This window comes from Prosopis cineraria, unplaced genomic scaffold, assembly GCF_029017545.1.
Source record: "Prosopis cineraria cultivar Desert tree isolate PC_DT_omini unplaced genomic scaffold, ASM2901754v1 PC6, whole genome shotgun sequence".
NCBI lineage: Eukaryota > Viridiplantae > Streptophyta > Magnoliopsida > Fabales > Fabaceae > Prosopis > Prosopis cineraria.
Window position 1 is genome coordinate 36447639 of NW_026555337.1, and position 16108 is coordinate 36463746.

Here is a 16108-nt window from a genome sequence, read left to right on the forward strand (position 1 = left end):
TGCTTCATTCTGTTAATCCTACCTCCTCCATAGCTTGATGCATAATAAAGGCAAGTATATATATTTTTCTTGCCTTTTTTTCTTAAGGCAACATGTGCCCAAGCAAGATCAGTTTTTCCACACATAGATGGGGCCTCAGATTTTGAGTCATTACCACTAGGAGGGGGATCATTGGAATTGGAGGTGAGTTCATTTCTATCACTACTAGGATTACTTTCAATATCCATGATCAATGCAATAATTATATTTTAACCTGTAAGCTAAAATAATGACTAAGCTTCAATTTCATTTTTCCACACAAATGTTGATTAGTCATATTCAATTATTCAGTGTTGATTGCATAGTTTTTAGGTTTGGCCACAAAAAAGAAGAAAAAAGAAGAAGCTAGATATGCCCTATAACATAGTGCAATCTATAGTTTAGAATTAAGATAGAAAATCACATCATTTTTAAAATGCATACACAGTACGAACCATTATCAGACTACTTGTAGTTTTTCAACACAAAATGATTCAAGAGCTTGTAGTTCTGAATACAAAGGCGCAACTACTTGCAGTTTTGTTTCTTTAAAGCTATGTTGTCGGAATTATAAGACCTTTTCTATTCATTTATCGAGAATTAAACTTGATTAAATCATTGTTAAGCTAAATCACTGTTAATCTAATCACTTAGGATCAAAATCCTTTATAGTCCAGTCGATTAAATCAAGTTGAATCAACAAAAAATCAGCTTAAGCCACCGAACAAGCACGAAACAAATCACGAGCAATAGAGTCGAGTACTTAAGCTGAATCATGAAACAAAAAACAAAGTCGAGCATGAGTAATGGTGACTAACCTGAAGCAAAGAGAATGTGAGCTGCTGAATTGAGCTGTTACGAACTGAGCAATTGAGATTTCAGATCGATTAGGCTAGAGAAGAGATGGAAGTCATACATTGAGCTGGAGGAAAGATTGAATAACAGAGATAGAGATAGAGCTGGAGAGGACGGATAGTCGGAGACAGGGAAAGGTGAGGAAGGAGGGTCGGAGAGTCGGATGCTGATTAGGTTAGGGCGAGAGAAAGGAGAGACATAGACGAAACTCATGAAAGGGAAAGGTGATGTTGTCTAGATCTAGAGTTTGGAGTTTGGACTGAAAGAAAATCGGTCAAGGCGATGCAATCCAAAAGAAAATTTAGGCTTCATTTTTCACCTTTTTTTTTGTTATTTTCGAACTCCACTAATAGCTTGCTTTGGATTTGGACCGAAAGAAAATAAAAAAAAACAAATCCCCTAAAATGACATCATTTTGGGGGTTTTGTCTGAAAAAATCATGATCCAGTTAACCCAGTCAACCCATCGAGTTATCCGGATTATACCGGGTTGACCGGGTTACCCCGGTTCATTTGCTCATCGATTTAAGAGCAAATCCAGACCGAACAAGGGATCGAGTCACCGGTTTTCGGGTTGACCTAGCTAGTCCGATTTGAGTTTCAATACCATGAGTCTTACACACACATGTATCAAATTTTTTAGGGGTGGGAATAGGTTTAACGCCTATAGTCTAGCCTATTTCAAGTTTAACTCAGCTTATTTACTTAATAAATTCATGCCATTTTAAGCTTTTACTTAATTAAGTTTATTTAGTTAAATAAATTAGGCCTATTTTTTTTAAGGCCTAGTCTTCAAACTCAACAAGCAGCTTATTTACACACACACACACACACACACACACACACACACAGAGTTTTATAAGATCGTCTGATTTTATCGATCTAAATAAAACAGGTTTTACATGAAGAAAATTTAGCTTAGCATGTTTTATTCGATACGGGTAAGAGAAGAACCTAACTCGATATTCTTAAAAAAATAGAGAAATTAGAACCAAGTCAAGATGATACAAATCAACCCCTCTTCTTGCACCAAAGATCTTACCATTTTTGAAATAACTGGAGTTACATCTATTTTTTCATTTCAATTCAAGAGTTCTTATGTGTTTCCATTTGAAACTCCAAAAAATGGACAAATTCCTTCAGTTTTATCATTTAATTCTTAATCAATTTATTCTTTTTTTATTTTTAGTCATATTTTCAATCATAGTGGACTTATATATTAATTTAATATTGTCACATTATTATTATATTGTATTGTAGTTGGTAAATCCTTTCAATCATTATATATTATACTCTCTCCGTTCAAAAATGTAAGGCATTTTTTGAGGAGTTGAATGTTAAAAAATGTAAGATATTTTTAGTTTTTCGAGATATAATCATTGCCTTTTTTCAAAAGTGTCTCTATTGATAATGACTTTATATTTATTGCAGGGTGTTTAATATAGGTAAATATAAAAAGATAGGGTTAGTTAAAAAATAAGTAATTACTTTATTGAGAGGCAAGATTTAATTAAAAATGCCTTATATTTTTGAACAGATGGAGTAAGTGATAAATCAGGTTATGTATTGTATATTATAACAATTTTAAAGTATATTTGAAAAGTTTAAAACTAAAATAAGAGCATATTTAAAAGGCTTACTTTTAAGTAATTTTTTAAATAAACTTTCAAGTCAAGCTAGGTTAAGCTTGAGGTAAGTTTAAGTTTGAGCCACAAAAAAGTCCTATACAAGTTTCAAGTTAGGCTCAAGCCTCTAATTTATTACATAGATTCAGACTTATTTAACTAAAATTTAACTCGGCCTAGCCTCTTTTCATTCTTAAAAATTTGTTATCCTCTAATAGCAGTTGGCCGAAAAAAAAAACGATCTTCCATAGTTTTCTGTTGTCTTTATCTTTGGTCCCTCAGTTCCTAAGTGAAAGCTTTTTAATTTTTAAAATCTTATGCTATCAATTTATCAAATTCTTCCATATTTAACTTTTCTCACCCGAAAGAAGAAAAATATAAATTTGATGAGGTGTCGCTCAAGTGTTGCATGTGAAAGAAAAGGCAATGCACCATACATAGATCTCAATTACTAAATAATTTATTAGCACAATATTTGGTACGTAAAATATTAGAATGGAATGATATGCAAAACATAATTTTATAGGTAAATTGTCATTTGTGTCTCTTATTAAAAAAAAAATATAAAAACAGTTATAGTTATTTTTTTTGTTTGAAAGAACAAGTAAACTTCATTAAAACGATGGAAAATGATAACAACACAAAAACTCAAGAAGAATAATAACACTATTATTCTCTTAGGCCAACTACGCTAAAAACAACACAAAAATTCAAAACTAAATATAAATAAAGTTTGGCTCAAACGGGATAAACTTACAACACAAAAACAAAAATGAAATACAACACCAAAATTAAAAAACAATTACAAAAACCAATGGAGGTTGGACCTAAAGCGGAAAGAATCAGTCATTCATAACGTGACACACTAATATTCAAATCCTTATTGAGAGAGATAATACCTAATCATATCTTGAATATGATTGTTTTTAATAAAAAGATACCTCTAAACAATTAAAAAAAAATAATAAAAATGACAACAATGAGGGAAAAAATGTCTGAATGATATACCTCAAATTCAAGATTTTTTTTTAAAAGAAACAAAATGGATAGTCACATCTAAAGCCTAAGGGCCTTTAGATCAATGTTTCAAAAACTGCACTAGATGATGAATCAAAAAAGTTGGTAAGTCACAATTCTTATGATTTGATTGGTTAAACTAATATTTGAATTCTCTGACATAATAATTAAATAAAAATAATAATATTTAAATAAAAAATGGAACAAAACAATCCAATCGTTCTGAGTTCTAAGGTTTTTCGCCAAGTTTTTAAGAAATGCCCAAGGTCAAAGTAGGTCAATTTGAGTCAATTGCCATAACGGGCCAAATTGTTGAATCAAAACGCTTTCTTTTTTGGCTGATACTCAGATCAATTCGATTGTACAAGGTGATTTGGGTCTGAAAACAATGCTCCAGGCACATTGGATTACTTAAAGAAGATGTCATGTTGAACTTACTTCTACATTTGTGTGTGTGGTGTCTACTCGAGACTAGCAAGACTAAGGATGAAATTACTTGAACTGAATAATATAATTACAAAAGCATCTTTGATAAACCTTTTAGAAAACTCTAATCAAACGATCGGGATTGAATTTAACAAAAAAGACTAATATCTTATAATATGATGAATTAGTATTTAAATTTTCATTTTAAAAAAATACCTACATTTATTGTTTGATTATATCTCAAACATATGTACTTGATAAACAAAGAAAGAAAGAAAACTCTAATCATACTCCCACCCCCTAACAACGATTTAAAGTTCCAGCCACTATTGCGCACTGAGCTCTCCAATCTTTTTCTCCAATGCATCAAGATGTGTTTTTTTGTTCTCACATATATTTCATACTTTTTTTTTTTGATGAAACATCTATTTCATACTTTATTAACGTTTGCTTGTCTCTGTTTTTTTTCCCTTTAATTTTTTTCTTTGCATGGAACTTGTGTGGTGCTTTTTTTTCCCATTTTAAATTTAATTAGTCTCTACTGTGTAAGCTTCTCACCAATTTATTATTATGAATAAATTTTATATAATGTGGCTATGAATACTATTTGTTGAAGATGTTCTTGCCAAATTATTACGTATGATGAGAAAGTATTTTTTGGGAAAAAAATATTCATTCTTCTTCCTAAATTAGCCTAAAACGGTAATATTGCGAAAAAAAAGAAGTCTATTTATTACCCATAAGACACCTATCTATCTATCTATATATATATATATATATATATATATATAATATGGGTAGATAATAAGCCTATTCATCCATCCATTTTATAATAATTTTTAAATAATGTCTAGTTGTTTCCCATAAGACTCCCAAATAATGAAGCGTATAATGAAATAAATGTTTCATTATTTTCTATTCTTTTCCATTTATTATATATTTCATCCCACACTCTCGTGCCAATTTATTATTAATTATCCTAAACTCTCACCTATATATTTGTATGCGTCCATTTCAATAAGATGGAGTGATTTTATTTTCTAGGGTTTTAGATTTATTTTTTCTGGCCCAATATAGGGTTATTGTAGATCGAATGGACCTTCTTGTTCTATTAACTTTTTAAAACACATAATTAAATTTTTGAGAGAATTAAAAATAAGTTCTAAGTAAGAAAATTAATTATTTTCTAAGTCTCATTTATCAGTCAAATTTCTGCATCTATATGTCAAATTTTTGTATTTATAAGTGGCCAGGATATGTGAGTAATTATTTTTCTTATTTAGCTCCTTAAATTTTTTGGCCGTGATGTATTATTTGAATATATATAATGTGACAATTTCTTTCATTAATGAAGATACCTTTTTAGGACCTCAGTTAATTTTCCTCTTTAATTTAATTTGGTAAAAAAAAAAGGTTATATTACTTAATGTAGAGATCCATGAATCCAAAACAATTTTCCTTGAGCCACCCTAAAAGGGTTTTTTCCCCCTTCCAAATAAAATTAGTTAGTCTCTAAAATTTGGACATAAAATGTTTCAATGATTGATCTTCGTTATTTTTTTGGCTGATAATATATGAGAATGATTTGGATGGTGAATTTCATTTGAGTGTATAAAACCCCTTAAAAATAAATTAAATAAATTAGTTTCCGTTTCAAAGTGTAGTCGAAAATTACATATTGTTTTAAACCTTTGATCTGAAAATTTTAAATTTCATTTTATTTTTCATTTTCAATGTCTTTCATTTTAAAAATTATAAAAAATAAAATAACTTTAAAAAATTAAAATTTGAATTAATTAAATTAAATATGAAGTCACTATTTGTGTGTTATTTATAACAGCCTAAAAAGATATGCCTAAACTATGATCTTGTTAAGTTGTATGGAACTTGTTTCTCTTAAGTTTTTTTTTTTTAAACCTTCAAATAATGTGAGTTTAATTTTTTTGACCAGACTGTAATAGTGTTTAAGTCTTGTAAATAGGAAAAACTTCCACTCAAAAGTTTTATATTGTTGTAGTCTAACCTGACTGGATCTAGGATTCAATATAATTAACTTTCATAAATTGTTTATTAGATATAAATTATTTATTTATATCCAATTAAATCATAATGAGTGAATTTTAATGTGTTAATTAAATTAATAATAAGAATATATTATAAAATAAATAATCTATAAAATATCTACATATTCTGATTTAATTAAAAAAAGAACATTAAGTATGTAAGATTAAGGATATACATTTTCTCCTTTTGTTATTACAAGGCTTTGCATGTTTTCTTTTCTTTTTTATTATTATTTTTTGCAAGACATAAAGGAACATGGTCCATTTACGTGCGATCTCCTTTAAAATATATACGTAAGTTATGATTCCAACTTCTAACTGCTTGCATAATTGACCCGAGAAATTCTACCACCCATTCTAATTTGTGACAGAGAAATATATTGCATAGATTAATTTGGTGTATCACATCATATACGCTTCATCTAATAAATTTGTATTAATTCAAGCTAATAAAATCTTATGTGTTATTATTAATATTTTCATAATGACATACTACCTATTTGGTTTTTTTTTTTGACACTTTCTTTCTCTTTACTATCATTACTGACACAATCATTTTATATTGATGACAGTTTGAATTGAATGATTTTATTAGATGAAACATGGATGATGTGATGCATCAAATCCATGCAAAAATATCTCTTTAAGACAAACTAATGAAATTAATATAATCAATGCCTCTAAAACATTGTTCTATAGCTTAACTAAAAATCTCGAGTTTAAGTTTTGAAAATATAATAATGTCAATGGCTAGGGACACTCATCATTGTGGTGCTTATCATGCCTTGATCAAGATTAGTTGGGCCATGTCCCTTAAAAAAAAGGACTTGAATTTTAAAGTTTTAAGTTAATATATGATATCCTTGTACTAATCTTCACCAGTTTGTCCTCTCCCTTCTTTTGATAAAATATGTTGAACTTACTTATAAGTGAGATGAGGGCAAGTAAATTGAAACATAAAAAAAAAATGCCCTTATAACAATAAATGGAGAGAATATGGGGGAAAAAAATCTGCTTTTAAATTTATGCTGGAGGTCCACATTTATTTCTTTCTAAAATTAACACGACATAAAACAACTGAATAAATTAAAAAGTGTCTAAATTAAGCAAACTAAATTAATTGAGGGAAACGCAAGCACCAAAAACCAAAAGAGGGATAAAGAGTAAAAAGTAGTCCAAAACGCTTCTCATTACGTGGCACACTTCTTGAGATTTATTTAGTATACTTTTAATTAATTATTAATTAATGAATTAATTAGTAATATCTTGTACAATAAATTGGCATGAATAGCCCAAAAGTTAACATTAAGAGTCAACTCTGACATTTATATATACACAGACAGCTAACCACTAAGAGCTTATAAATCATCTCTCTCTTCCCTGCAACTCTAGAGAGAGAGAGAGATGGGTAGTGAAGGAAGAAGAAGCAGTTTGGTTGTGGGGTTGATTGGCCTCATTTGGCTGTTATCGCCATTATTATTATTATCGGAATGTACAGTGGAGAGTACTGAAGAAGTTGAAGTTCTTCATCGTCATCGTCATCATCATTATCAATCTGCAAGTTCTTCATCATCAACTTCATCATCGTCGTCGTCGTCCTCAACATGCGATAGGTACGAAGGAGAATGGGTGAAGGATGAGTCGTATCCTCTGTACGACTCGTGGAAGTGTCCTCACATTCGCAAAGAGTTCGACTGCTTCAGCTACGGCCGTCCCGATCGTCTGTATCTCAGTTTCCGGTGGAAACCCACCGGCTGCGACTTGCCCAGGTATTTAGCTTCCATTAACCACAAGAAGAATCAAAACTCTCTGTTTCGCTGTTTCTTTCTTCTTTCTCTTTATCTTCTCTTTTGTTTCTTTTTATTTATTTATTTATTGTTCACCTGAATGCGTCTTAAAAAAAGTTTCTGAAAGATGTTTTTGCTTTTTAATTATTCTGAAAGCATTTCCAAATAAAAAATTGTTTTCAAATGATTGCACATTGCGGAAATATCAAACAAGACAGCTCGAATAAATTTATTTCAGTTAATAATTATTTATTATTAAAATTTAAATAAATACTTATTAATTCAAGTTAACTTTTTATCAATATATATTTATTTAAATTTTAATAATAATTTATTTTAAATTAATAATAATTTATTCAAACTTATTTCATTCAAGTTTTAATAACAATTAGTTCTTAACTTATATAAATTTGATTTGTTATAAAACAGCCTTTAGTGTATATAGGTTTTTTTTTTATTTAGAGTTTTAATCTAGACACAGTTCATATGTAATTCTCAGTCCATTCCTTTTTTTTTTAAATTGAAATTTAATTTTACTTTATGCTAATTGCTATGCTGGAAGTCTAATTAATTGTCCAAAATGTCAAAGAAAAGTATTATGATAAGAGACACATTGTCTTTGGACGATAAATTATGATATGATTATTAAAAAAAGTTCAAAATTGTATATTATTACTATATTCAAAAGCTGTTATAATTGAAAATTAAAAAAAAAAGAAGCAGAGAAGTTGAAGACAATTAATAATTTTTTTTTTCGACCACAGTACGACAGAGATTGGTTAGTTGGCACTAGGTATTCCAAATTCATATCATGTGAACCCCAATTTTTTCATAGTTTGGTGACATAATCAATAATAGCATGTGATACCTTCAACTAATAATGAACAACCATTAATTAATATAAAAAATATAAGTTTAATTTAATAATTTAATAAATAGAACAGCTTTTTTGGGGTTGTCTGTCCGTGACAAAAAAGATTTCTGCTGCGGACTTCCTTTGGTTGTATCACGTGTCCGGCTTTATTTGCTACAGGGACCATCAAGATTAGGTTCACACTTCACATGATTTCCCAACATTCTCACAACTCACATATTTTGATGTGTGTTGCTTGTGTGACACAACATTCCAAAGTCTAATCTTGGAACAAAATTAAATGACTATTGATTGATGGGCCCCAAACCAACTGGAGATTTCCTGCTACCATCCAAACACAATTGCACAAAAGTCAGATTGTGTTGTGTGCTTGTTGTGTTAAAATTTTAAGGGTAACAAGGTAATTTTCTCCTTCAATTACATGGTGAGAATATTTGAGACCTTAAACTTCTTTTGGTATAATCTTACCTTTTAACTTTTAGAAACATCACAATGTGCCTCTTCCTGTTAGTTATGGGAAGAGCTTGTTAGTTTAGTATTATATTCATTTAGTTTTATTTATAAAACATAAAGAGAAGAAAAAATTTAATCCTATTTATAGCTTGCTCATCAATTTCTAATACTTCTCTTTACATTTTTGCTCTTATTAAATACTTTGAATAAAAATACCAGTAATAAAATTTAAGAATATTTATTAGGAACAAAAATGAAAACTTCTTAAATTTTAAAACAAAGTTAATGAGTTTTAAAATTTTTATTAATTTTAATGAAATATGTTAGAATAACTTATAAATAAAACTAAAGAGTAGGGCTTGTACTTTTTTCTCATGTTATTTGATAATCGATGTTATTGTTAAAAAAAAAAGGATGTTAGATGCTCTTAGTTCTATAATTTAAACGATAAATTACTCTTATATCTAAATTTTAAATATATTGCACGAATCTTTTGAAAATTTAGAATTTCAAAATTATTGTTTCCCTTTAAAACTTAATAATGAATTATTTGAACTTTTAAATTTACATAGGTAATATTAGATACAAGCCACATATACTATGCACAAAATTAAAAAAAAAATGAATTGCATTACTTATAACTTATAAATAATGGGTCATATTATAAATTTTAAATTAATTTATCTAGCTAGTATGTTATTTGAATATATTTTAAACTAATATTTTGTACATATACCTTGCATAGAATCCGAGACAAGCAGTCATGTTAGTGATTTAGAAATAGTGTGATTTCCTATAGATTTTTTTTATATAAAACTTTATAAACTTTAAGAAAATTGTTGTATTTTAAACGTCAAATATTATCTGCAAATATTCAAAAAAAAAAAAAACGGTGCAATTTAAGTCAAATTAGGTAAGATTGGTAGAGTTTGTTTATGTGATGCTCATAAAAACTTCCAATATATACACATATTGATGAGTCACGACCAACCTAATTGCCTCGTTTCAAATAGCACATAACTAAAAAACCATTTTTGTCAATACTGTTACTTATCTTGAGACGTGAACAACTTGTACAACTAATGAATGACAACAACTTCTATCTTTTATCTTCACATCTTGAACAGAACTAAACTGTGGTCCTCATGCTTGATCCTTCTGAGTCTCTTGCTATTCATTACTTGTGAATTTATTTTATGTATTAAAAATTTATAGACCAATGAGATCCTGTAGATGCATTTAATAACTGTCCTGAATTCTACCCCAACCCAAAATAATTTTATTAACTAGAAGACCTCTGGCTTCAACTTGTAGTCAGGAACTAGCTAACATGCGTTGGTTTTAGTAGAAAGGGTTATGATTGTTTAAGCACAAGGTCTAGAATTCAAGTCTATGTGAATGCAAAAAATGCCTTTGAGAGAGCTACTTCCAATTGATTTTGCAATGCTCAAATATGACTCAGCCATTTATATATATATATATATATATAAACCTCGTAATCAGGAATCTATGGAAAATTTGAATAAAATGTAGACTTATTAGAGATAAATCAGTATTTTATTTGCTAACTTAGAATGATGATTTTGCAGATTTGATGGGAAAAGCTTCTTGGAGCAAATGAAGGGGAAGAACATAATGTTCATTGGTGACTCTCTGAGTCTAAACCAGTGGCAATCGCTAGTGTGCTTGCTTCATTCTGCAGTACCTCAATCTGCAACACTCCAACAGACCATTGAACCTATCACTAATATTACATTCCAGGTCTCTAAGCTATTTCCATGTTTACAGTGTCAATTCTATGAACTTCCTTTTATATTTTCAAAAAGAACTATAAAATCTCAGAATTGCAGCATATTCGTGAATCAGAATTGTCTTTAACTATGCTTGTCGGTAAGAGGTTTTTCTTGTGTTAAAATTTCAAGCAACTGAGGCATCTACTGCAGGAATATGGAGTTTCTGTGAGTGTATTTCATTCTCTATACTTGGTTGACATTGAAGAGGAAAAGATTGGTAGAGTTTTGAAGCTTGACTCGCTCAAGAATGCAGAACTATGGAAGAATATGGACATTTTGGTTTTCAACACTTGGCACTGGTGGTACCGTAGAGGACCAAAGCAACCGTAAGATTCTACAAATTCCCATATAACTAATACTCTCTTCAGTCCTTATTATAAAGCACCCCTAATTACTTTCTTGGAACCAGAAAGAAGTGGTTAAGTTATTAACTTTGTCTGAAAATAGAATAAACTTCCAATTCTACCCTTATTTAAATGAAAAAAAAAATTAAATTTGCATCACATTCTCTCTCATAGTTAATGAGTTTAAATACAAGTAATATTGAAAGAACATAATTAATATCTCATCAAGTACCTTATATTAAAGATCAGAGAATTTTTCTACAATGTACCCTGTAATAAGGACCAGAGGGAGTACACCATAAGATTTTGGCTGCTACAAGGGTTTGAGTACAAGGAACATCTCTCATTATCAACTTGAGTTTGATTTTGTTACTGGGTTCTTAGAAAAAAGTAAAAGAAAATTTCAATTAGACCCGACTGATAAATATATAACTCAAGTTTCGGGAGAAGTTGAAAAGAAAAAGACACAATCTATGTCAGCATGTAAAACTAAGAATCATATGGTAATTATCTGATGCAGATGGGATTACATTCAAGTGGATGGCAAGATACTCAAGGACATGGATCGTATGGCTGCATTTCAGAAGGGTCTGACAACTTGGGCTAATTGGGTGAATGCAGAGGTAGATGCAACCAAAACCAAGGTTCTTTATCAAGGAGTTTCACCTTCTCATTACAAGTAAGTTTCAAACTATGTCTTATCATGAGCCTAATTCGGAGCTGCAAGATCAATTTCAAGCAACATGCTAACTTGACTTTTGCTTAATATGTGACACATAATATAGTGGATCAGCGTGGAATCATCCAGAAGAGACAAACTGTGCAAAGGAAACAGAACCAATGAGTGGATCAACTTACCCCGGTGGTTTGCCTCCAGCAGCATACGTAGTGATGGATGTCTTGAAGGAAATAACAAAACCTGTTCATCTGCTTAACATAACAACTCTGTCACAGCTAAGAAAAGATGCACACCCCAGTTCTTACAATGGATTCAAAGGCATGGATTGTACCCATTGGTGTGTAGCAGGGCTGACAGATATCTGGAACGAGCTGCTTTTTGCAGCTATCACCAATTCAAAGTGAAGACAAATTATTTGAGGGAGAATAGGGATAACTATACAGACAGAGGATAGTCAAATTTATTTACTGTTAGTCTCCAAAGCATAGAATACACACTGAGTGATCATGGATAATTTTTGGCTTGTAGATGTTTCATATTGCGGGGGCAGTAAAATACAAGAACAATTATTCTTGTGACAATTCAATCTCAATAAACTGAGAAAGTTGAAGCATGAATTTATGTGTTATAGCAGTTGTATATCATATTATCCCATTCAAAATATTATCTCATCATTGTTCTATACATTAATGAGAGACCGTATAAACAGATGTTTGACACGGATTACAGTATAACATGTACCCATAGATGAGATTTGATACTAAGGTCTAAGGGGAGCTACTTATCTAAAGCTACAAAATAGAAAACTATTTGCATGGTACACATAAAAAAGACTTCAATCATCTAGAAGACGCAGATCATACTTTCGTGCCAAACGTCGGGCATTTCCATCAGCCATAATGCTTTCAATTTTCTTTAACTTATCATAGTGTCCCTTCAGTGTGGCTGTCTGCTGGTTCTGAAGCTTCTCCTCTTCTTGTAGTTGCAGCTACAAAATGAAACTGGCTTTAGAATATTCAGTTTCTCACTATAGATATTTTGAATTCACAATTTATAACAGTTATTATCCAGCCATAGGTTAAAGAATCTCTTCGACATTGCAGAAAGGGGTATTGCAGGTCTTTTGAGGTCCAGTCCTCCTAATCAATGATTTAGTCTCCTTCAGCCAAAAACAACAAAATGTGTATGGCTACATATAAACTTAACACAATGTGTTCTTTATTAAATGAGTAGTATGAACTCTTCATTCTTCAACTCTCATACAGGTATGTTTCTCAATCACTCATATTCTCTCATCAGGGGGAAGATGGGGTTCGAGGGAATATATTTGAAATTATTTGAAACACAAGTTACAAGTCTCCCAATTAGAGACTGAAAGACCATAGGAACTAAAGATAATAGCAGTCATCACAAAGTGACAGAAGTCAATGTCAGTGGTTTCTTGTTTTGAGATCTTCCAGACAATGTCAACCATTGTATCGCTCAACTTCATATAATTTTAAATTCCCCATGTAACAAGGATACAAAGGTATAAAAACTTCGTTTCTCTTTGATAATTCTTTCCATCCCAGAATTATTACTGCTTCCAATTTTTGCACCTGAGATTTTATATCGTGTCAATTTCACTCTAAATGTCCAATATAAAACATTAGCAGGGTTGAGTTAAATTAATGTAACTGCCATAAAAATCACGTTCCTGCACCATCTCTAGTGATAGTTCCCACAAACTCGCCAGTTAAGAGTTGTTGCTGAAAACTCCCAAGACAAGGAAAATACTGAAACAAAGTGGACACTTCGAGCATAATATATTAGTGTCAATGCTAGTGAGAATTTAGATACTCTTGACATTTACTCCCGTAAGCCAATTCTGCTAATGCCCGAATTAGTTATATCACAACAGTAATAAGAACTATAAATATGATTAATTACTGGGTTAAATATTTGATGAGTAAAGAGGAATGAACTCACTTCCATAAGGCGTGCAGCTTCAGCAGTATGTTTGTGTGTAAGTCGCTTCAGTTCCTGTACCACCTTAAAATCAGGGTCATCAGGCTCCAACCATTGGCAGTCTATCTTTCTTCCAGGCTTCTTGGGGCGATCATCAAACATTTCCACTTCAGCTTGGCGCACCCTTACAGGCCTTGGCATCCCACACATCATGAAAGGATTTTGTGATAACACTGATATAACTTCTTTGGCCTTAGTAGCAGAGTCCAATTCCACTAATGCACATATTGGCATGTTCCTTGGTTCATTGTAGTTGCGAATAAGCTTGACACTTTCTACAGTTGCAAACTGATCAATGCCAGCTATCAACACAGATTCAGTAACTTGTGGTGACAGGTTGTCAAAGTAAACTGTCCGTTCAACCTTCTCTAGGAATGCAGCATATTCTTCTTCTGCTGAAGACCCCATGTATCACAGTGAAAGAAACCTGAGAACAACCACTACAACAGAATTATTTTCTTGATATCCTGTAAACAAGCCATTAGCAATGCAAGTTTCATATCAGATGCAGGTTAGCTCATAGGTGTCCATTAGCAGATTTAGATTTCTCTTTTATTCCATATCAGCAAAAGACATAACCCAAAAAAAAAAAAAAACATTTAAATCATCATGGTGTGAAACAAATTATTTATCCTACTGTCGGAAGTACAACTAGGCAAGTAATGGGCAGATCAACCCAACCATATAGAAAAATTGATCTATACAATAAATCTTCTTCCACTGCTCAATAAGTTAAATAAGAATAAGCAACCTATGATATGGTTTAAGATTTTAATCACACATATATGTACGGACACAAAAAATTTTCCACCATAAACTTCAAAAGCACATAAATCATAGGTCACTTGGGGCTCCGTTCCTTTTTTCCCAGTTTTGTTGTTTTGTTTTTCTTCCATCCTCTCTCGTGTCCAAGCATGACATGTGAGCCCGCCTAGTTACTGATTTTGTTCTCATGTTTCTAGACATTACATTTTTTCCCTTTACGTTATAAGTTAAAATTTAATGAAACCCGAAGGCCAGAAGAAATGTAACAGCAGAACGTTAATAATTCAACCTCGAACGCTGACATATGTCACATAAAAAAACTGAATAGTATGGGTCGGATAGCTAGCCGTCATCAACATACAGAATCTCTTTATTCAATTGAAGCATTCGTTCATTCACACCTGGGCCCAAGTTACAGCTTACTGGCAGGTCAATTCAAACAAACTCTATTATGCAATAGTCCAGATACATTTAATAGTCTAGCTAAGTGATTAGAGAATTTTGTTTCGATTCCTTTCACTTGTCACTAATGACATTGAGCGCATTCTTGTGCTGCGCAACCATTTTTCACACGAAGATTCTCGAGGGGAAAAAATTGCAGTCAAGAGCGTGCGGGACCACTGGGCAATCACAAGAACAGACAAAGAAGAAATAAAAGCAAAATAGAATGTGAAACTAACACGGTAAGAACAAGAAAGAACAGACAAGGGTAAAACCGAAAAAGATAAGAGTTCCGATTTGGCTGCGACCCGGGGGGGGGGATAAAGCAAACAAATGTAAGAAATGGACAAGAGAGAGTGAAAAACGGAGCCGACAAGAGAGAAAGCGAAGGACGAAGCAAGAAAGAGCAAAAGAAGGAAATAGGTATGGAGGAATATATGTAATGAGCTGAGCATGCCTTCGGGAAGTTAAGGGGTTTTGTTGAGCGAGATATTACCAAACATAGAAAAGAAAACTTCACCGGAAAGTGAACGTCGGTGAGGAATTCGCCGGCGTCCCGGGAAGGCAGCCACCTGGTTCTGTGGATGGGCCCCCCTTGCAGAATCTTCTTGAAGCGACGGTTATTCCGAAAAGACGTGGTCCCGGGGACTTGGATGTCTTTTTCGGATTTTCAATTTCTTGAAAGAAGAATGACGTAAAAATATTTTAAAATATATAAATGATAATTAAATATTACAAAATAAAAAAAATTATTCTCTAGTTTTTGGGACTTGTTTGTAGGAGTGGGAATTAAGCTTAGCCCACTTTAAACCTAACTCAATTTATTTACTAAATAATATCAATAAAATTCAAGCCTTCAATTAAGTTTATTAATTAAATATGTTGAATTTTTTTAAAACTTAACCTATAGATCTAACAGATCGACCTACATACATACATATATACATGCATGTATGCATGCA

The 16108-nt window shown here is 31.5% G+C and overlaps 2 protein-coding genes across 2 annotated transcripts; one reads left to right on the top strand and one right to left on the bottom strand.

Moving 5' to 3' along the window:
- The first annotated feature begins 7337 nt into the window (after positions 1 to 7337).
- LOC129314394 (protein trichome birefringence-like 41) lies at positions 7338 to 12561 on the top strand. Its single transcript, XM_054957835.1, has 5 exons — positions 7338 to 7772; positions 10707 to 10878; positions 11061 to 11236; positions 11775 to 11933; positions 12040 to 12561. Exons 1-5 carry the CDS (start codon positions 7408 to 7410, stop codon positions 12335 to 12337), a joined length of 1170 nt encoding a protein of 389 aa, XP_054813810.1. The 5' UTR covers positions 7338 to 7407; the 3' UTR covers positions 12338 to 12561.
- On the bottom strand, positions 12557 to 15776 carry LOC129314395 (uncharacterized). Its single transcript, XM_054957836.1, has 3 exons — positions 15643 to 15776; positions 13902 to 14367; positions 12557 to 12921 (listed from the first exon to the last, which is right to left on the bottom strand). Exons 2-3 carry the CDS (start codon positions 14346 to 14348, stop codon positions 12769 to 12771), a joined length of 600 nt encoding a protein of 199 aa, XP_054813811.1. The 5' UTR covers positions 14349 to 14367; positions 15643 to 15776; the 3' UTR covers positions 12557 to 12768.
- Positions 15777 to 16108: the final 332 nt, after the last annotated feature.

Excerpts from the sequence above, each read along its gene's own strand:
- LOC129314394 (XM_054957835.1), top strand. The coding sequence starts at position 7,408 with ATGGGTAGTGAAGGAAGAAGAAGCAGTTTGGTTGTGGGGTTGATTGGC. Across the intron at positions 10,879-11,060 it reads TCACTAATATTACATTCCAG|GAATATGGAGTTTCTGTGAG; the intron begins GTCTCTAAGCTA and ends CATCTACTGCAG. Across the intron at positions 11,237-11,774 it reads CGTAGAGGACCAAAGCAACC|ATGGGATTACATTCAAGTGG; the intron begins GTAAGATTCTAC and ends TATCTGATGCAG.
- LOC129314395 (XM_054957836.1), bottom strand. The coding sequence starts at position 14,348 with ATGGGGTCTTCAGCAGAAGAAGAATATGCTGCATTCCTAGAGAAGGTT. Across the intron at positions 12,922-13,901 it reads AAGCTGCACGCCTTATGGAA|CTGCAACTACAAGAAGAGGA; the intron begins GTGAGTTCATTC and ends TTCATTTTGTAG.